Source organism: Gasterosteus aculeatus, chromosome 9 (genome assembly GCF_964276395.1).
Source record: "Gasterosteus aculeatus chromosome 9, fGasAcu3.hap1.1, whole genome shotgun sequence".
Lineage (NCBI taxonomy): Eukaryota > Metazoa > Chordata > Actinopteri > Perciformes > Gasterosteidae > Gasterosteus > Gasterosteus aculeatus.
This window is the reverse complement of record NC_135696.1, coordinates 2409684-2431932: the sequence shown is the minus strand read 5'-3', so window position 1 is coordinate 2431932 and position 22249 is coordinate 2409684. Positions and strand designations below refer to the sequence as shown.

Here is a 22249-nt window from a genome sequence, read left to right as displayed (position 1 = left end):
CCCTCACTCTCTCCCTCTCTCTCTCTCTCTCTCCCCCCCCCCCCCTGTCCCTCTCTCTGTCCGTCCGCATACACGTATCCCCGTGCGAGAGGCCAGCAAGTGATCTGAAGAAAAGGAGGACAGGGGTCTTAATCCATCTCGAGAGAAACAACAGGTAGGATTGGGACATTTTGTGTATTTTAAAGATTAGGCATCAGCCTTTATATGTGTTTTCTCTGTCTAAAAAGTCTAATTTGATATAAAATGGTCTGTTGAAAATTACAAGTGTTTCCCAAAAACATGAGTCACATGAGCTGTCAACATTACGCAATACTTTACTGCATAAACGGAAGCAGCAGCTGCGCTGCACAAAGCTCTTACTGATTTGGTTATTGTACAGTTATTTGCCAAAAAATGGAATCAAAAAAGAGGGGTATGTGTTATTTATATATTTTCTGCTTTAATGCAAGCAACACAACGCAGATCTAGTGATGCAACAATACATCAAAGCGGTTCCTAAGCTGCCTGAAGATGTGAAGTGGGGGGACTGAGGGGACACACTGATGAATAGCCGTGATGTGTGAAACACATACATGTTGCATTGTCACAGGTTTGACTCTTACTTTTTTCAATTCAAGTAATTTTGTTAAAAATGTCCTCATGCTGCTAAGTGCTTACAAAAAAATACGATAGCTTCATTCATTTAAGAGTTTATTAGTTATTATTACTATTTTATAGCAAAAGCAATGTATCGGTCCACTCACTATACCATTAAATAAGATAATAAAAAATAAAATAATCCTTTATCATTCCCACTGCGGTAAAACCATACACTCTACACTGAATCCATTGGTCATTATGGTACATTTCAATACTATTAATATTCGCTACTACTTTATCAGCAGTAAGTGATTATGTCAAATTCATGTCATAATAAAAAACAGTTATTGGCAAAATGCTGAAAAACTTTCCCCTAAACCTAGGTTTCATTCAATTATGACATTGCATGTGTATTTCAATGTGTCTTGTATTATATGTTGCTGTTTTAATACCACACACATATGTTTTTTTGGGTGACTACTTCATCCCAACTGGGTTCATGCACAGCCAATCAGCCACACTTAAAAAGAAAAAGTCTGTTTATAGCTGCATTAAAATTGGACCAATGACAGAACCGTTTGCTCATGAGTGATGTTTGTTTACAATATTTAGTCCGTCAAAGGAGAAACTGCAACATTGTATCATGTTAATTCTGAATCAGGACAAATCAAAAAAACAACACCAGTTTTATAATTCATGTCTCTATTTTGTGTATTTTTTATAAATTATATTTAATATGAATTATTATTACACCATTACATGTTTCCTCTAGCGAACCCCCTCAGTGGTGCCCCCACCCCACTTTGGGAATTCCTGCTCTATGAGATGATCGCTCAGACTGTACTGAAGGGGGGGGGGTGTCTCTGGGGTCTCTGCTGTCCTCTGCAGGCTATGGCGGTGTCAGTCTCCAGGGATCTGACCGTAGAGGTGCTGGAGGATGTGAATGCTGTCAAGCTGAGTGACAGGCAGCAGGCTCTACGCGCCGCCATCCGGAGGGGAGAGCCCAAAAGTCTGGGGGTGAGTGCACATTTCTTCCGCCCTCTCACCCTCTCATTGTTTCTCAACGGTGGTGTCATGTGGAAGAGAGAGTTTTGGTTTGTCTTGGTTCCTGTTTGTGCCCCGACCCTTTTTTGATATTTTTTGTCTTGGAAACCCTGCGAGTCTGCGTTTGCGTCCTGATCCCCGGCTGACAATCGTGACGAACAGTCATGCCAGTTAGTTAGCCAACTAGATCCTGGACCACTGGTGTCACTAAGTTTGACTGTGTGTGTGTGTGTGTGTGTGTGTGTGCCAGGTGAGTCAGGTCATGCTGGGGCTGATGGTCATGTCCTACTCTATTCCTCTGCACTTCACTGTCGCAACGGAAGTGGTCACCTTTGGCGTTCCCTGGTGGAGTGGGCTAACGGTGAGTGTCTGTCGGTGCTTCCTCTGTTTCATTGATCTAATTTGTTTTAGATTAAAGATGTAGATTGTGTGTTGTTAAAATGAAACCCAAAGCAGTCAAATCAGAGATGGTGACGTAATGTTCCCTGCTGTCTTCCATGTCTCTAAGTTCATCACAGCGGGAGCGGTGGCCATCGTCCTGGACAAACACTGCACCATGAAGATTGTGAGTTTGTAGACACGTACAACTCATGTGTGTGTACATGTATGGTTATTATTACATTCCTCTGAACCCCGGGGACCCTTCCCCACGTTGTTTCAAACAAGCACGTAACATCTCTACTTATTGGTGACACATGCATATGAACTCAACCACAATTGGTTTAATATTCCCAAACACATCCCAAAACCCCTCAGCTCAAATCCCAGCAGTGTCACATGACTCAGAGCGAGCTCTTTACCGCCATCTCCAGGCCTTAAAGAGATGTTGTGGCTGTTTTGCAGTTGCAGGGGTGTCTGATAGCGAGCGGGGCGTCCGCCCTGCTGTCGGTGGTGGCTGTGATCATCTACTCGGTGGACATGGACATGAATCCATTGCTGCCGTGCGAGACGACTGATGACCCCTGTAGTGATGAACACGACACCACGGTTGGTGCCTGCCACATTTTGTCTCACATGTTCCCGTGTTTCCATAACACTTTGAAATACGTCAGTGTAGATTGTCCTTCGGATAAGAAAAACAAGTCAAACATAAATACGCTATCATAATGCAACTAATGTAAGAGTAACAAGTATGGACGAAGATGCAAAGTAGTGACAAGAAGGTATAATCAGTCATACAGACAACAAGCAATGAACCACACCCCTCTGTATACCATATATAGCCTCTGCACGGATCTCTGAAATTAATCACAATTAATTGCTTTCTAATGCAAACAATACAATGGCGAACTGTAAAAAGTAATGTATTGCACACTATTATACTGATTTTCACCTCAATCAAAGGTGCTAGTCGCTCCCATATTACTCCATCACTGGTTTGCAACAAACTGACAACAGCCTAGTTGCCTTCATTTGTAGACAGCAATGCTTATACTTGAACAGACTTCATTGTCACCGGAAAGTCGCTCCTCGTCCCCAGGTTGTGTTTGTGACGCTGTGACCACACTAATGGAAGTCTTGCGTGCCTTTCATAGGCGCTGAGCCGAGGACTGAAGTCGGTCCTCCTTCTCTTCACCGTGGCTCAGATGGTCATCTCTGCTGTTGTCTTCTTCCTTCTCTTCCGGCAGAGACGCTGCTACGGACAGTACGCTGTAAGACTGCAACGCTTTCTCTCACAAAGACTCCCATTCATCTGCATTGTCAGTGTTCACATACAGCCGGGGGCTTGAAAGAGAGCACAAAGGAGGGTGATGTAATACGGAAAGGAATTGTCAAAGTAGTATCAAACAAAAAACAAAACGGCAGAACATTTTCCACTGTAGATTTTATTGGTTTGTAATTTAATGTTGCGTTATGGTGTAAACATCAGAGACAGTAGATAGACTCTAGTTCCCTGGTTAATATAGTGGCTGGCCAGGTAATAAAATGCCTTTCATGCCAGTGGGGGGCAGTAGAGTAGTAGTAATAGAAGTAAATGACGCGCAGGAGAGAATTTCGTAAAGAAAGTAGAGAAATATTTAAAAATATAAAAATGCAGACTGAACTGGGCAAAAACCACGACTGGACAAAACCTTGTGCTCGGTTTTCAAATTCAGCTCTGGATCCAAAATGACCCGATGAATTAATTCTAGCAGATGGCTTAGTTTGGTCGTCAAAGGACTGGACTTAGTTCCGGGGGTCATTCGCAGTGTTGGGCCCTGGTGGTAGGAAGGAACCAAGTGATCACCGTGGCAACCAGAGGGCACCAAAGAGCTGCAGAGGTACCCCACAAGAGAGCTCGACACACAGGGGAAAAACCATTGCACTCACTACACAAGTTGCGTAGGACCCCGTAAGGAATGCAGGGAGACAATGTTTGCAACTTTAACGAGAGGAGGCACTGAAATAAGAATTGTCGAGCAAAGACTGACACACAAACTGGAGATTTCATTCTTTGCTTTAGTTTGTTGTCGTCAGAGACCATTTAAACCCAGTCACCTGCTGCTGGGACCAGTCATGAAGGATCTAATCCAGGTGGCAACAATCTGAAGCCAATCAGCAGTTAAATAAACTTTGACGAGGAGCAGAATCTTTAGTAAATTGTGGCCAAAATCTTTTGAACGATCCCCCGTTTGCTGCCTCTGAAAGCGGCCCAGTGTCCGTCTGCTCAGAGAGTCCAGCTGCAGATCCGAGCGCAGTGCCACCAGTCACTGCTAACACCAGTACCACCCCTGGACAGGCTAAAAGGACACCGTCAGGCAATCCAGAGGCTGGGAGTGGGCCCAAGGTCTCAGATCAAAGCCTCTCCAGCTTTCTAGGATTGAGGTGCACAGGGATCTCTTCAACCCCCATTAGCTCTCTCATAACGCTTCACTTTCTGGACCGTCGCTTGTGCCAATGGCCGTGGTAAAGCTTCCTTTCTAGCTGCTCATAACCCCTCCAGTAGACATTGGCCCCCTGAACTGAAGAACGGTCAATTCCGTCTCCAAAGATGTTCTGTATTAACGGTTTTAGTTCCTACCAGCCCATCTATCTGTGTCTACGACAACAAGTGACCACAGACGTGCTTTTAGGTCTCAGAGGCGACGCGTTCCTTTACTGCTGTGGGTAGTGAGCTAGTTAGCAGGCCGGGCTAATGTTTGTGACAAATGCCAGGAGCCACTGTTCCATTCTGGGTTTTAAATCCCATGTGTGATCTGATGTGTGAAGTTGCTAACACCAATGTTCACTCGGTCCGTCTGTGTTTCACAGTCTCTCAATCAAGCTGCTCTATCAACATCCACGTCAGTAACGTCCCTCCACCTGAACTGATCACCGGACCACCAGTCTTTGAGGTGACGGATCGCTTCCCAACGAGACCTTTTTCCCCCCTGAAGCTGACTTCACCTGTCGTATGTGTATTGATTCTGCCTATCTGCTGGTATCCATGGCTTATCCACAACGCTACCTAAAATGCCACCACTGGAGAGTATAAAGTGGAAACTTATGGTCTGCTGAAATAAACAGTCTTTCTGGAGCAGTCCTCGTGTAGATTTCCACTGCTGTTTGCTTACATGAGTTTGAGGTCACTCCAGCCCAGAATCTAGGGACAAAAACCAACACTGTGTATGCGAGGAGGAAAAACACACAGCACAGGTGAGGAAGAGACCTCACTGCATGTCAGGCAGGGATGTCATTGCATGGGAGGACGACACTTTCAGACAGCTGCATGCAGATGAGGAAGGAACGCGGACTCCTCTTCACCAGCAGGGCGGTTCCAACAGCTGGTGTTTTCACTTCAAAATGTTTCCATTGTGTGAATGTTGTACTAACCCTTTGATATATTTTGAAATAAAGGTGTCCAGTGAGACACATTTTATGAAACGTGTTTGTGTGTGTTTAACAGAGGAATACACACATACACACTGTGTGCATAAAACACAGCTATGATGATAAAACAGATTCACGTTCACGCTGCAGAAAAGAGACAAAGCCAGAAAGTAATATGAAAAAGGGGAAATTCACACAACATAACTGCATAATATGTCGTTTTCTTTTGGAAGAAATCATATTCTGGTGAAAATGGCAAATAGCCTGAATGTGAAATGAATGTTGTTGAGATGGAGTGACTGAGGGTCTTCAGCTCATGTGGGGAGAGTTGTGGTGGGAGAACATGAGAAATAAAACATATGGACCAATAGATATGATACGAGCACTGGGCGGCGGGACAGTGTCTCTGTGCGGTGGGACAGTGTCTCTGGGCGGTGGGACAGTGTCTCTGTGCGGTGGGACAGTGTCTCTGTGCGGACACGCCGTCAGCCTGGAGGGGGCACACGTCTCCGGCTCCGCCCGGCTCTTTCCCGGCCGTCTTTCCGCATCCTGTTTACCTGCGGGGGGGAGGAGGGGGGAGAGAGAGACTCACTTCATCGCAACTTCGCTCTTTCACTTTCTCATCGGGACATTGTCTTTGTCCATTATGTCCCGCCGCTCGACTCGCAGCGCCCTCCTCGGTGGTCTGTGCGTGCTGCTGGCCGCCGCGTTGCTCTCCGTGTCGGCGGAGAAAGACTCCGAGAGTCGCTACGGTTCCGTCCGGGAGGCCGTGGCTGAGCTGGCCGGGGAGGGGAGGACCTACCTGGGCAGGCTGGCCGGGGAGCAGACGGTGCGGTCGGTGCATAAGGTGAGAGGTAGAAACAGTGGAGAAGGCTAGTATGCAACATGTGGATTTGTATGAATAATATGACGTGACGTGGACTTTGTAACTCGCACACACACACACACACACACACTGAGGAGGAAGTAAAGCACACGGTGTCCGCGCTCCTCCGCAGGCCTTCTCCCAGGTGCTCGCCGCCGTGGCAGGAGGCCTGTCCGCCGGCCTCAACGTGCTCTGCCTCAACGCGTCCCGCTTGCTGCAGGCTGCCGGAGTCCACGGTGAGCATGAGGAGGACGCACGCTGCATGTCCCCCTGGGGAAGCTCTCATTGATAAGGACAGTGTCCTCGGGTCTTAAATGATAATGGTCAAAGGACCCAAACCTTTTGGTTTGTTTGTTTATCCATTCGTGTGCAAGGTTGATTTGCATTAACGGTCATTCGTTCTGCAGGTTTTACTTCCCTTTTACTGTGTGCATACTCATTTATCATACTGGATTGTCTGCTGTGTCTTCTTCACAAACTCCGTCAGGTGATCAGACAGATGAGAAACAAAAGCCGGTTAACGGAAGCGAAGAGGAGAATCGTGTCATCTCGATTTAAACAAACCCACTTCCTGCTCCAGCTTTGAGTCACATTATGTTTTCTTCTCTCCTGCAATGGGTGACCAGGTCACAACAGACAAACCCCCGAAAATGTTTTGGTCTTGAACCAATATATTAATACGTTTAAATATAATAATCTTTTTAAACTAAAATAATTTTGGTCGGGTAAAAAATTACTTTTGGGGATTGAAGATGTCAAACCCCCCCTAACAAAATCCAACCTCAAATATCAAAATGATTATTTGATTCAGAAATTAATCAAAATTCCAACTGATTCCAACCATGTGTCCTCTCTGAGTTGGTTGCGAAAATGAAGCTGAGCTCCCATGATGCAACAGCATGTTTGGTACGGCGCTCTATCATCCTCTGTGTGAGCAGCGTGTCCTCAGTGAGGCAGAGGAGCTGTCTCATCTCCAGATGTCACAACATGAGAAATGACTAAGTTGTCATAACTTATGGATGTTAGACTCATCACTGCAGCCAAATAGCCGCCGCTGCAAAGCTTTTAACACTGGGGAAGAGTCACTGTGAGTAGGAGCATGTGGCATCTGTGTTACAATCCATTTCATCCCTCAGCAACCTCCACCCTTTCACAAACCAACCCTTTAATGAAGAGAGTAATCAGCAGATTGATTGATATTGGAAATGATTGTTGGTACATTTCTATATTATTCTTCATTGTCTCCACATAAAATGGTTCGGTGGAGACCTGGGGCCTCATTTATAAACGTTGCGTACGCCGCTCTCTGCGCAATAATTGGAATTTATAAAAAGCAAACTTGACGGAAAAATGTGTGGTCCTTCGCGCGAGCTCGGACCCACGCGTACGCACAAAAACGGGTGAAATGAGAACCGTCGGCAAATGCAAGAAACACGCAAACGTGCGGGAAAGTGTGTAAAACTAGACCGTTGTAGAAGAAATGCCAATACTGCCTCATAAATAACACGAACACCAAATTGATCGACCTGCAGCGTAAAACAAACAAATACAAATTAACACATTTTCAAAAAGAAAAGTGAAATATGTTCTGCAATAATATCGGCATGTTATTAAATTCATCCTCAAATCACAGATGTTGCTCGTCAGATGCAATCAGACGGACGGTAATAAAATGCCATGATGCCGTCACAATGCGTAATGACGCTGATGGCTGATCTCGCGTTCTTAGGAGACGTGGCACATGGAAGGATTGGCGCTGTAGTGCAGCGCACCGTCGGCCTGTTTAAGGGCAGATGGCGCTGCCTCGACTGCACTGGAGGAGGTTATTGTTTACTCCTGAGAAGGTGTGCAACATCGTGCTGCGTGTGCTGTGCTACATGATGTGGCTCAGCTTCCAAACGTGCCTCGACCCCCTGACGCCGATGCTGGCCCAGACCCCCGATCCCCAATCATTGCCGCCCGTCTCTCATCACCTGTGGCAGACACACTTTGCCGATGGCACGCTAAACGCTTTTCTGCGTCCAGAAAGACCATTTTTTCTTTATTTGGGTCCGAGGTCGTGAGGCAGAGCGTTGCTCTGCAACCTTTTGCCACTCGATTGCCTGTTTGGCATCAGTGACGTCCACACTGTGCCCTCCAAAGAGCATTTTACTCCTCCTTTCCACCTCCCAGTGATCATCTCCACTTCACACTGAGTGAAGTTCCGTTTCTTTGTTTTCCTCTCAATGTTCGTCATGATTTCGCAATCGATGAATATTAATTTGTGGGCGTTCCACAGACTATATAAGGGCAACTGTAGGCGTGACATGAAGCCACAAAAGCTGCGCTGCATTTAGAAGTGAGTGTGATTTATTAAGGGAAAACAGCGTAGGACGTGCGTGCGCTCGGTTTTATAAGTCTGAATATCTCCGTCCGTACGCACGTCCTACGTTTCATCCGTACGCCACTTCTGCCGCAAATCCTACGCACGGTTTTATAAACGAGGCCCCAGGTTTTTGGGGCACAGGGGAGTAAATAGTGATGCCCAAATCTGCCATCTGAAAAACATCTTAAGATGTTCCCTCACTGGAGCTTTCCTCTGTTTTGAACGAGACCCACAAGGGTTTATTAAAATGAATTCAAAAGTGACTTGTAGGTATTGCAGCATACCTCTGAACTGCGCTCTATGCTCTTGCCACAGCCACCCTTCCCATCAGCGAGGCGACCCCAGACGGGGTGGTCTTCGTCGCCCAGTGGCTCCTGGTGACTTTCATTGGCTACTGGCTGATCTCCCTCGTCTTCAGATGCGTTGCCTCCGCTCTGAGGCGGGCGCTGTGGCTGCTCAAAGTGGGCGTGGCCGTGGTCTGCTTCGCGTTCATCCTGAGCGACCGCAGCGCGGGCAGTGACGCCATGGCGGTGCGGCTGGCCGTGCTGGTGTGTGTCTGCGTGCTGCTGGGCGTCGGCACCCTGGGGAGCCCCGACGTCGCCGGGCAGACGGCTCGGCTGGAGAAACAGGTGAAGGTGCTGGAGACGCGCCTGAGGGAGATGGAGAGGCGTAGGAGGACACAGGAGTGATGGAGGGACAGGGGAATTCTAGTGTTCCTCTTCTGTCCTGATGCCACTTTGAGGGCTTCCAGAACTTCAATTCCGAAATATTTGTACGTTTGAGATTTTCTATAACTTTTTTGAAAAGTATTCCATGACTCGTGATTTATTACTGACAATAAGATTACTTAAGAGTTCCTCAGAATGTGACACGTGTGACGGAAAAGCTCTCGCGTCCAACGTTCTGATCTGAAAAATATTTTTCTTTGCTTTATTTCTGAAAGTTAGACGATAAGATTAATTCAACGCTCTCGCATGTTCATGGTATCAATGTTCTCATCTCACACATTATCTAACACGTTATCTTTGCTCCCTGTTGGTCAGCTTCTCCTCAGACACCAAGCACAACAGTCTGTAAAGGTAAATACAAAAGAAAGATACCTTTTGCCTCAAATTCACCGTTTTGTCTTTTGACCACCAGTCAAACTAAATCTCTTTCACGGCACAGTACTTAAAAAATAACTTGAATCTAGTAGTAAATGGTAGGATTGGTTGGTATATTGTAGGGAAGGGAAGGGTACTACATGGTAGGGTAGTATATGGTAGAAAAGGAGGGTATGGAAGGGTAGTTTCTAGTAGACAGGCATAGTATTTAATAGGATAGGGTAGGACGTCCCGACGGCTTTACTTCCATAATCCTTTGAATCCATTTGGAGGAAACCACTTTAGATAACTTACTTAAGTACATTTGTAACCAGAGCTGTTGTGCTGATGGGTTTTTTCCTGTATTTTTCCTCAGTGTGCCTTTTGGATTCAGTTTATTTTCCACATACTCCACCATCTAACGTGTGAAAATATTTTTATTTTAGAGGAATACAAAGTATGAATTAGACTTATCACATTTCCAGGTTGCGCAAACATTTCAAACTGCTGCAGTTCAAAACACGCTAAATCCTAGAAACATGCTGAATATTCCAACTGTTGGTAAACCGTATTTCTGCTGGTCTGTGATTTATCTTATAGAAAAAAGCTGTGCTTTGCTTCAGATAACTGAAGTTTGGAGTACAAACTCCATTCCGAAAAGATTTTAATCTTTCCAAAGGCCCTGGAACAGAGCATGTGTGACGAAAACGAATAAAGCTTTCCCGAGAACCCGACTGACCTCCAGGTTGATGAGACTAAAGAAATGAAAAATGTCCAATTCATTTCAGATTTAGAGCCTCCGTTTTCTTTTCACTTGTGGCCACTTTTAACAATGTTGTGCATATAAATTCCACTGTTTGGCAATTTATTAAAAAGAAATTATCAAAGAACTTTAACTTGCATTTTCGTCTTTTTAAAAAGCCACAGGAACAGTCCGATGCTTAGTCTCGTGGATGCAATGAGTAACAAATAATGTTCCTGTATTACTTTCTTTGGGCCTCATTTTCATGCTGACTACTAGACTTCTAGGATTCATTTATACCATATATTATATATAAAGGCTAGATGTCTTACGACGGTGTATAGAACGTCCGCACGTAGCGGCCATCTTGGTAGGGAGAGCTCACCCATAACACTGTGTTACGTCAGAGATGTAGTAATGACACTGCAAACTTATGAATAATGTTCTGTTTAATACGTTCGACTCCGTTGGACGGCAACGCGGACGAGACATCTAGCCTTTTATATATAGTATATGTTCAACAGGGGTCCGTGGAGGTACTGTAGGGGGGTCTGAAGTTTTTGGTTGATAAGACATTTTTAAAAATATTTCTTTAATTTTTTCCCCACAAATTTAAATGTCTTAAATTCCATTGTCTTTAAATACACATTAACATAAATACGAGATATTGTAGCAGATAAATTGATGGAGAAGACGTTATCTTTCAGTAACACACACATTGAGCTTCCCACAGGAGTGTTTGAATGTCCGTTACTGATGGGCAGGTGGCTCTGTCATCAGGGTATGAATGGGTGAATGAAGGGTTAAAGGGTTGTAGTGTTAAAGAGCTTTGACTAAAGACCAAAAAAGAGAAATAGTAAAGTCCAGTTACCATTTGTTTTGGGTTGAAATTCGCCGTAGCCTCAGGACAATTTCCACTAAATTCTAAAATTCGGCCTTTGGGTTCAGATAGTTCTGAGTTGTTGCAAAGTGTACTGTTGTCTATTTCTGTTTTGGTCCAATATTTCCTTCATTGACATTTTGTAATGATACGTAGCAACTGCTGCTCTGCCAAGAGGAATCCGCTTGGAATTCCTTGGTCTATAGTGAACGAACAGGACTTTATTTCTGCAGTGGTTCGCGCCTACATAGATGGTAACACGTCACTGTGCTGATAGTACACACTTTATCAACCGACTCCTTTCATCCACGTGCAGAGTATCACTCCTGTGAAATCGTTTTAATGATTATATCTTTGGGTAGTTATACAAAAGAGTTACACATCTAAATACAATAAGTATACGATCATCATTGCAGGTATAAAATGAGAGGTATGCAAACAAGCTTCATTGGCATATAACCCAGAGATGGATGGAACTAAAGTACAACAATAGTGGTCTCCACCTGAAACACCCACAACAATCAACAAATCTACACTTAGCAAATAGCATTGGTTACATATACAAAAACAAAACTGAACACACAAATCACATTTTTAACATTATGTGAATAACAATGTATCTCAACATTGCTACATGCGAGGAACATCAGATCTAGGACACAAAAAAGGCAAAACTAAACGTTTTAAAAACAGACTTTCAGAATTAGTTTTTCCCAGTTTAATATTTAAAAGAAAACCCAATTTGCTTAGATATCATGCAAGACTTTCAGTATTTAGAAGTGTATTTACACACCTTCATAAACAAAGTGAAAAAGAAATATTCTGTGAAGAAAAGTTTTGGTCTTCTCTCACAGTTCAATTGGGCCCAATGTCCCCCCCTAAACCCTAAACCCTGACCCCTAAACCCTGACCCCTCTGAGACTTAACTGGCGTCTCCTGGTACGTGGTTGGGTGTGAGAGTGTGTGACGTCACAAAGTCAAAAAATCTGACTTACAATTGAGGGTATTTATTTCTTACTCTCTGATTTAAACGTCTTTCAGACGCTTTCCTCATAAAATGAGGTCATTTTAAATAGTGTTTTAATTTTTTTTGTCAATCGTTTCAATGACAGTTCTATATTTTATGAATAAATATCGGATTTTTTTACGTCTCCCTGCGTTCACTGTTTATCCTAGTTTTGACGTCCTATTGCAAAGACTTGTGGGTAATTTTATTGGGCTAAGTCAGTAACTTGCGGAAAGGGTTCATGAAGGGATTGAACTGTACCAGCGAGCCCTCAAACACTCAACGCTTTGACAACGGGACAGAACTAAAGCCTCGCAGAGTTCCTGCACGCCTCAAAGTCCGTGCGTACGTCAGGGCTGATCGCGGTTGGCCGTTGAGTCTGGAAGGAAACATTCTGCAGAAATGCTGCGATTTCCTGTTTAACTGAAAGATTTCTGGGACAAAAGGCGAAAGCTGGATGAGTGACACGCTTTTTGCTATAAAAAGAGGCATGAGGCCAACGTGAAAGGCAGTCAAAGTGGTTACACTGATAGCATTGCTACGGGTTAGTGGTTACAACAGGCAGGCGTCACACCAAAGCTTTCATTTGACTACAAACAATGCACGCCAGTGACCAACGCAAATCCTACAGTCTTGACCTAAGAAGAGCCAGAGACTCCCCAGAAGAGGTAGGTGTTGTGTTAAATTGTTTTCCATTACGTACAGCTCTGCTCGTGGGAATGCTATCTAATGTCAGAAATGAGGCTTCTGCTCATACCTGGGCCACACCTGGGTCTTTAAGAGCTAACCCAGGTGGACCAAACTGTAGTGATAAATCAGTCTCCAAATGCAGAGCTAATGCTGAATGACCAGCCTGGCAAAGCGATCAAGGTAGAGAGCTCAAAGGACCCCAGTTGGGGGGAGCCAGTAAATCAGTGGTGAAAATGCACCATTGAAGCACATTGAGGCCCCTGGAGGTGGGTCCTGTGTTATCGTGTGTCGAAGCCTCGATGGATTAAGTTGTCCCCCATGTGTGTCTATGCCGACGCATCCAGGTCGCGGTTTGTCTAAAGGCACCGGGACAGCGGACCTGGGGCTCAGGCCCAAGCTAATGGAGATGTCTTGTGTATTCTACCATGTGCAGAGAGCGGCATGTAGAGTGGGGGGGGGGGGGGGGGGGGGTGGGAGGATTGCGGCTTTATATAACAACAAAAAGCCACACTCTTTGTCAGCAGCTAGTTCACTGTAGCTGGGTGTTGACTGATGGTATAAAGCCTGATTCAAAGCATCAGCTATACAGAAATATGAGTAAATTACATTTAAAAATTAAGGCAACTTGAGAACCAGCCTGGACTGACGACTGAGGGGAGCAGAAGTGTAGTCCTGACCCGGTTTGGAGTAGGTGGTACTACAGTGTGTTCTTTATAGTGGAAGAAGGCGCTCCGAAACCTCTATTGTGGTTCGTTTCCTTTTAGGTAAATCTCCGGACTCTTTATTGATTGCGTGCTTGTCCTTGCCCGTCAGATGAAAAAAAAATAAAAAGGTTGGAATCAGAGGGGAAACAATCATGCGCCATGAGGACACGTCTTCTTCGTTTGAGGAGCCGGCCCTATTTCTAGGGCGTTCGTCATACATTTCTAATTCACAAGAGTTTGTCTCCTCTCCTCCCGTGATCCCCCAACTAGCTGTGGTGACGGCAAGCCAGCTGGTCGGGTCGCTGGAGTCTCTACCAGAGGCAGACATTCACTTGTTATCGTCAGGTTGAGGAGTCGGCAGCCCTACAGGAAGTTGGTGGAGCTCTTTCCATCGATCTTGAACTTGTAGGCGTTGTCAGAGCTGGGCACGTTGGAGGAGGAGGGGGGCACAGGAGGGGATGCAGCTTCAGCCTGAACACACATTACAATGCCGTCTTTCATTCACAGAGTATTGCGTGTTGCTGGCAGATGTAGTGCATTGGGAGGGGGGAGCTCTGATTACTGCGCGCCGATGTTTCAGTTAATGGATGAAATCAACAGCTTTCTAGTAGATGTGTATCCACGGCCAGAAGTCATATGTACATAAATATAAGTAAAAACAGCCAACTGCCCTCGTCAATACAGAACACTATTTACCTCTGAACGTCTTAGTGGTTGTGGTGGAGTAATGTTCAGTGGCTGATGGAGGTTGTAAAACTAAAGCATTCTTATCTCCTCACATAGTGATTGTAATGTATAAGCTGCATAGCCGATTTAATGATTATAATGTAATGTCCATCTCAGACGTAAAAGTCTAGGCCCTTATACGCAACATGTTACACGCTCCTTGATGCAACGTTTCTCTCACAAACTCCTGTCAACAAAACTCACCGTCTTCGCAGTTATTAAGAGCCAGCGACTCCGTTACACCGTTTATGCATCTATAGAATATCTATAGTTGCACATGATCTCTTTCCTTTGGTGGGTGCAGGGAGACTCTTTTGACCTTGAGTCCCTCCTATACTGTGTGTGTGTGTGTGTGTTTGTATGGACCTGTTGTGTTGTAGTCAGCAGTGGGTCGGCAGGTGAGGAAGCCATGTTCTCCATCTTAACCTCCTGAGGAGGTCCACTGGCAGCTGCTGGTGGTGCAGAGCTATACATGACTGGAGCTGCAGCGTAGCCCTAAGCAGAACACACACACACACATTTGATTCCTCCCAGGACGCTGTGTCCAATGCTGTTCTGTCTCCAATGTAGTTCGGATCACTGATGGGTTGGAACTACTGAATGGACAGCCCGAGGTGCGTTCCTGAATTAAAGAGACGGGTCGTACCATTGGAGCTACAGGCCCGGTGGGGTAGGCAACGGGTGGTGGACCGTTCCACTGTGGAGGCTGGGCATGTGGGTTGAGAGCCGGACCAGCAGGAGGGTAGGCAGGGTTCTGGGGGGGGTACGCTGGGTTAAAACCCTGCAGGCAGACACAATACAGAGTTAAATAGTGAGGGAGGAAGCAGGAAACTGGAAATCTAGATAAACTCCTGAAAATGCTTTGTGTGGTACTAACTGGGGAGGGCGGGGGGCCGTTCCACTGTCCTGGGCCAGCGGTTGGAGGGGGGGGGTGGAATGTAGGACCCTAGATAAGAACACACACAGATACACGTCCAGACTTCGTTATGTTGTGCTTATTGACGCGTAGATACTGTACAGACTCTGTAGTTGTGTACTGGGTAGCGGGTCGTGTACCATGTTGGGGTCTGGTCCGTGGTAGTAAGCCTGCAAACACACACACACACACACATTCTTTAATTTGGTAGATCAACACAGAGCTTCAAACACATATTACCCTTACGACCTGAACATGTTGCCACCGCCCACCCCACTCTGTGGACATGGAGTTCAGCGAATAACAACGCTGTGTTCAACTCAACTGAATATAGACAAGTGTCAGTGTGGGAGAATCTCACCACTCCAGGTTGTCCAGGCGTGTTGTAAGGGGGACAAGGGCCTACGGGACCACCAGGGGGGGGGTGCACGGCGACTGGGCTGCACTGTAGAGAGAGTAGAGAGAGAGAGGGGTCAGAATCCTCCGACGCGGACCAACTCCGCCGTGTCTCCGGGTAGCGTCCTACTTCTCGTCGGTACCTGGAGCGTTTCAGCAGTGGCGGCTTTCTTCTTGAAAATCTTCTTCCGACAGCAGCAGCAGATCCCAGCGGGGATGCCGAGCAGCAGGAGCAGAGCCAGCAGAGGGTTTCCTCCAGTGCTCTCACGGCGGTCTGCAGAGGACAACGCCAGTGTGTAATTGTGCCATTATCGATTCTGGACACTCTTTTTGTCCATCAAGTAAACGCACCGTTTTGGCCCATGGATCGTTAACATAGCATTAGCAAATGCGGGCGGGGAGCCGCTGCACTGGTGCCAATGTAAACGATGTGGACCCACCTGTCAGATCCATCCGGGTCACAGACACCACCCGGTATCCGCGGTTTCTGAGGGTGTAATGTCCCACGTCGCTGTAGTTGACATTTTTGATCTCGATATCCGAGGAGCGGATCTGCACCCGGCCCCAATAATCGGCCAGGTCCTGGGACAGCAGAGCACCATCGCGCACCTAAGGGGGACAAAACCTCCGTCAGAGCACCATCCAGAATTTCCATCCGAGCCACAACTCGTTTCTGGCCATTTGTGAAAAAAAATCACTTTCTCTGTCACGCTCTCTCTTAATTGCATTATAATATATAAACTAAAAAAAAATCTATTGATAGTAGCGTTAATCCATCATGAATCAATCAACCATCATCCATCCGTCTCACCAGTGTGACATTGTGCGCCTGCCCAGTGAAGGACAGGGTCACGTCGGTCGGGATAATGCCCTCTAACTGGACGTAGAGACTGTCCCCTGCAACACACTTTGCATAGTTGTGTCTCACTAGAGGAGAGGAGAAGAATAATGAAACGCATATTGAGAAAGAACAATAGCATAGTGCCTTGAGAAAGAACTATTGCCCAAATTCATTTTAAAAAAAAGTCATTCACTGAAGGGGTTCTCAACCAATGTGAGTCTGGAGCGAACTCACGTGTGACGGCTACTTTGACAGATGAGATTTCTTTATTCCAGAAGTCTTTTTGGGTGTAGGTCCCCTCGTCCTCGTAGGTCACCTGACACAGAAACATGCACATAGTACTTTAGTAAAGTTCGACTGCGAGTGTGTTCAGACGGGAGTCGGTCAGCAACACTCGAAAGGCAAATACAGGAAGGAAGCAAGCGAAGGAAGCGTCCCGAAGACACAAGTACGAGGACACGGATTCCATATGATGTTGAATGATCGCGTTCCTTCATCCAGAGTCGGGTCACCTTGTCAATGTACCAGCGTCGGTCGCTGCCGGTCCCTGACACCCGACCTTTCTTCATCTTGTCTGACACGAATTTCTTCTCCTCCCAGTACACACGGGTCCCACTGGGATTGTTAGCTGGAGTGAACTCCAGCTTGTGCGCACTCTTAGGCAGGTAGATCTTCAGCTGCCGGCCGTGGGCCAAACGCTCGTTGACGTCATGGACGATGTAGGACTCTGAAACAAGAGGCAGGGAGAGAGACACATTCACCATTGGCAGTTAATTTACTCAATTAGGACACAAAATGCAACGTGATCATTTCAAATGGCCGTGGGAAGTTAGTTTATTTATTCATGACTCTACCACAGAAGTCAAATACTACATTTAGTGTCTTTTACCGACACATTTTTACTAAATATTTCTCCCCTAATAGGAAAGATGCAGTGGTGTTCGGTTGGAGTCGTGTTTGTGTCCCAACTTATAAATAGCAGTAACTTTATCCACTGGGTGAGTGCAGGGCAACAGGTGACATGTGCGTGCATATAAGCTGAACAAGTTCTGTAGGATTGTGGATTCCTCAATTCACTCCTGTGGTTTGTGGATTTTCAGTTTGTGGATTTTTCAGCACCCACACACCGTGTGTGGAGCTCAGCTTGGGGAGAATAAAAAAAGGGAGTGTTTCAGACAGTCAAGAGTCTTCAGGGGTCCTGAACCCAACAAGGCGCCTGAACCTTTGGTTCTTCCCCCAGGGGAACCCCAAAGGGTGCAGAACCGAGCCGGAAAACCGTCTTCCAACAGGAATATCGAGTACTCGTCACCAACGAATGTATGAATGCTTCACGCCGTTTGAAACATTATAGAGTCTTGGCTACAATATTGAATCATCTGCTTGAAAATGCTCCGAAAATGGTTCCAGTTCTAAAATGATGTTAAGTTATTCCAGATAATTTGCACAGGGCTAATGTGCATTTTTCACAGCGTAGCAAGAGGCGAACAAAGAAAAGGAGACACCAAGTCACTAGCTGAGTCATTTCTCTCAGACAAACCTTTCCGAAACCAGAGCAAAAGTAGTCAGCAGCATAGATGCCCCGTTCACGTTTTGAACAAAATTATGAAATTAATCAGTTGTATTTTTGCGAGAGATACGTGCAGCCGGCGCTGTATGCGCATCAGAGGCAATTTCAGCGCCGTCCGTGCAGATTTAAGGGGTTTGGGTACATTTTTTTCAGCCAATTCTTACTCTCGTCCGCCATGTTACGCTCTACCCAGTTTGGCTCCTGAGTGAGTATTATATATATATATATATGTATATATATATATATATATAACAATATATATATATATATAAATAATATAAATATATCTATATTATTAATTAACGGAATACACTTTAAAAGCCACTGTCCAGTCCACTGCGTCCAGAGGTTCTTACTATAACCACCTTCTTCCTCCCCTCACCAACTACGTGACAGTTGTGTGACGAGCATCTCCTCCAGGCAGCGGCTCGTACTCCTGGAGGAAGTACTGGTTGTACTGGTGTTGAATGAACTCCAAGGAGCTGGCACAAGACACAAAATGTGTTCTGCACAAGGCCTGTGATCCGTATCAGCAGCGGAGCCTAACCTTTGACCTCTGAAGGAAACCGCCACATCTCATCCACATTAAACGCGTGTAGCCGTTGCTCCCGTGCTGCTGATGAGGTGCCGGACAGAGGTGATACTCACCCACAGCGAGAGCCGCCGCCGCCGCCAGCAGGATCACGACACGCCACGTCATCTGCAAACAGGGCGGAGAAGAGAGGGAGCGTTAGCACAGCGTGAGCTAGACGCAGCGCCGGGATCCTCAGCAGCCGTTCAACTTGTGGGTTAGCATGCTAACATTTGCTAATCAACACCAAGGAGCTTGTGCAGGTACTTGATCATATTTGACAACATTCATATTTCTGACCTAAAAATTTAAATGTCCAAAGAGGTTATAATAAAGAGTAAGAAGAGGTGTACTTTATTTCACAGCAATCCAACCAGCGCCGTTGATATAATAGAAAACAAGAATGCTACCATGGCCTGCTACTGGTATTATTATCAGTCACAATTCTATCACTGCTTTTATTATTAATTCCATATTAAACACCGTCTACCGCCTGTAAAGCGTAACTGCTGCTGTTATTTGTGCTGTAGAAAGGAATTGAAATATATTTTTCCAGGTGGCAGTGAAGTCAACCAAAGTCATTTATATTCATCCTCTGGAGAACACGAACGTCTTTGTAAAAGTACGTGCTGATCCAACTTAATGTTGTTGAGATTTTAGTCCAATTACTGCTATATTTATGTCACTAGCATCATGAATACACTAGTGTAACTGTTAAGCAAACAGGGAGCAGGGGAAAGATAATTGTGTCTCTAATATTTTGTAGTTATTTTATTGAATAATGTTAAACGTTGTACACATTCTCATAGTATACTATGTTTACAGCCTTCCCACTGTATATATGTACACATTCTCAGAGTATACTATGTTTACAGTACAGCCTTCCCACTGTATATATGTACACATTCTCAGAGTATACTATGTTTACAGTACAGCCTTCCCACTGTATATATGTACACATTCTCATAGTATATTATGTTTACAGTACAGCCTTCCCACTGTATATATGTACACATTCTCAGAGTATACTATGTTAACAGTACAACCTTCCCACTGTATATATGTACACATTCTCAGAGTATACTATGTTTACAGCCTTCCCACTGTATATATGTACACATTCTCAGAGTATACTATGTTTACAGCCTTCCCACTGTATATATGTACACATTCTCAGAGTATACTATGTTTACAGTACAACCTTCCCACTGTATATATGTACACATTCTTAGAGTATACTATGTTTACAGCCTTCCCACTGTATATATGTACACATTCTCAGAGTATACTATGTTTACAGCCTTCCCACTGTATATATGTACACATTCTTAGAGTATACTAGGTTTACAGTACAGCCTTCCCACTGTATATATGTACACATTCTGAGTATACTATGTTTACACTGTATTGACAACAAAGACGTACTCTGTTATTCACAGGCATCGATCCAGCAGAGGAATCCACATCCTTTCTGTAGGTCTTTTAGCTGCGCCCTAGAATCTCCTCTCAACAGGAAGATGGTGTCTAATGTTTCAAAGCTGTGTGGAGCTCGTCCATTATCTATGTGCACTGCATTGTGGGAAAAAAAGTGTCCATCCACTGCACAGAGAAGACTTTAAACTCTACTTCATTTTGTTACACATTACATTATCAAAAGTTGATTATTGTTTAGTCTGACATTAGTAGGCGTTATCGTGCCAACACATGATTGACAGGCGAGGGATCTCCTCTGCTCTCTGAGAACCAGCGAAGCGATGGTGTCTGATTGGATGTGACGCTCTGAAGCAGAGAGACAACTCAGTCCAGTCTGCACCTGCTGCCGGTGCACCAGCTGCTCTTCTATTCTGAGCAGAGCTGGATCCACGCTCAGAAAAAAGCTGCTGCTCTTTAAAGAACAGCAGCTTTTAGATTCAGGTCAACTAAAATATAAAACCCAAATTACCGCACCTATTAACTTTTCCTTTGGATATATACATTTTCCACATTTAAATCTTTACAGAAATACATGGACCGACAGGACCTGAACGCCTCACAGACCCAGCCCTGAGCAGATGTGTGCAGCCAGCCCCTGTAAACCGCTGCTATGTCTGATAGTACCTGAACACCTCACGAGCCCCAGCCCTGAGCAGATGTGTGCAGCCCCCCCCCCCCTCCGTAACCGCTGATATGTCTGATAGTACCTGAACACCTCACGAGCCCCAGCCCGGAGCAGAGGTGTGTGCAGCCCCTCCCTGTAAGAGGCGATATGTCTTCTAGAACCTGAATGCATCACGAGCCCCGGCCTTTGGCAGGGGATTGTGTAGCCCCCCCATTTGAAAGCATTGATATGTCCGACAGTATTTGAACAGCTCACAAGCCCCAGCCCTGAGCAGAGGTGTGTGCAGCCCCTCCCTGTGAGGTCTGACGGTATGTCCAACAGAACAACATGGAGGCATGCGGACCCCTTTTGTTACCAACCTCCAACCCAATCACGTTTAGAAAGAGACACATATAAATATAAATATATATATATACACACACATATCAAAGGCTAGGCTGCTGCTACTTCATGCGTATATACACACACAATGATGTTTTTTTCTCCTATGTACTGTTATGAGAGGAGCGAAGAGGCGTGGCCCGCGTGCGAAGGAGACGCGCATGATTATCCAAAAACCCCAAAAATCCTCCCGCCGGGCGCGCGCGCTGCACGCGATGGAGCAGCGCGACTCCGCGCGCCTCTCGGGAGCAGCTTCGGGCCGATTGCGGCAACTTAGAAGCTCCTGTTGAACGTCGACCAGTCGTGCAACCGTAGTCCCGTCTGGCTGGTAAAACACACCCCACCCAACAGCCTCCTCCACCCGTCTCACTCACCGTCCCGTCCCGACCTTCTGGTTGTGTCCGAGCCCAAAGCAACCTCCGTGGGGTTAATGAGACCGAGAGGCACCGCTTGCGTCCCGCCAGGCGCGTCACAGCGGAGAAAGGCGAGACGGGAGGAGGCGAGTGGCAAGACGTGGTGCCTTCACGACCCCAACGAAATATCGTGGATATGCCGGAAACTAAATCACACCCAACAAAACTGAACTGAGGCTTCATCGCGCTGTTAATTATAACTGGCTTTCTTTTTTCCTCTGGTAATTATGACTAAATGGCCCCGTGTCGCGCGAGTTACTGTGCAATAGCCTTAGAATAAAACTAAATAGTAATATTTATTTGTAAGTCAATGTAGAGTTCACTTACTGGTCCCGCGTCCGGAGCCAATGGTCTTGTAATATCTGCCGCTCGTTTTGCGAGGGACAAGCAAAGCAGGTAGAGGACAGAGCGCCTCCTGTGTCAATTAACAGTGGAACATTTGTATATATTTTTTTTCTCTCTTTTAATTTGAATACACCTGGTTGGTGGGTGTGAAGGCTGTTTGTCTAGTTTCTTGCACTACCCCTGTAGAGTCTCTCTTGCCCTCCCCTCATCTGACGCTGGTGTTGAGTCCTCCCACCAGTCCTCTTTTTG

At 45.7% G+C, this 22249-nt stretch overlaps 3 protein-coding genes across 4 annotated transcripts; 2 read left to right on the top strand and 1 right to left on the bottom strand.

Annotated features, from left to right (window-relative positions):
• Positions 1-9: 9 nt before the first annotated feature.
• On the top strand, positions 10-5466 carry tmem176 (transmembrane protein 176). The gene is made up of 7 exons (XM_040186078.2): positions 10-154; positions 1468-1596; positions 1874-1984; positions 2132-2188; positions 2467-2610; positions 3159-3275; positions 4855-5466. The coding sequence occupies exons 2-7, from the start codon at positions 1471-1473 to the stop codon at positions 4912-4914; spliced, it is 615 nt and encodes a 204-aa protein (XP_040042012.2). The 5' UTR covers positions 10-154; positions 1468-1470; the 3' UTR covers positions 4915-5466.
• A 380-nt stretch (positions 5467-5846) lies between these two features.
• Positions 5847-10620, top strand: tmem109 (transmembrane protein 109). Its single transcript, XM_040186076.2, has 3 exons — positions 5847-6259; positions 6411-6513; positions 8958-10620. Exons 1-3 carry the CDS (start codon positions 6059-6061, stop codon positions 9329-9331), a joined length of 678 nt encoding a protein of 225 aa, XP_040042010.2. The 5' UTR covers positions 5847-6058; the 3' UTR covers positions 9332-10620.
• Positions 10621-11659: 1039 nt separating this feature from the next.
• Positions 11660-22249, bottom strand: LOC120824914 (uncharacterized). Of its 2 annotated transcripts, none has more exons than XM_040186074.2 (13): positions 21983-22249; positions 18841-18892; positions 17138-17352; positions 16860-16941; positions 16596-16711; positions 16225-16393; positions 15928-16058; positions 15750-15833; positions 15529-15558; positions 15350-15418; positions 15119-15253; positions 14839-14967; positions 11660-14217 (listed from the first exon to the last, which is right to left on the bottom strand). In XM_040186074.2, exons 2-13 carry the CDS (start codon positions 18890-18892, stop codon positions 14110-14112), a joined length of 1320 nt encoding a protein of 439 aa, XP_040042008.2. In that variant the 5' UTR covers positions 21983-22249; the 3' UTR covers positions 11660-14109. The 2 variants fall into 2 exon arrangements, with proteins under 2 accessions (XP_040042008.2, XP_040042007.2); XM_040186073.2 differs by lacking the exon at positions 21983-22249 and adding an exon at positions 21617-21853.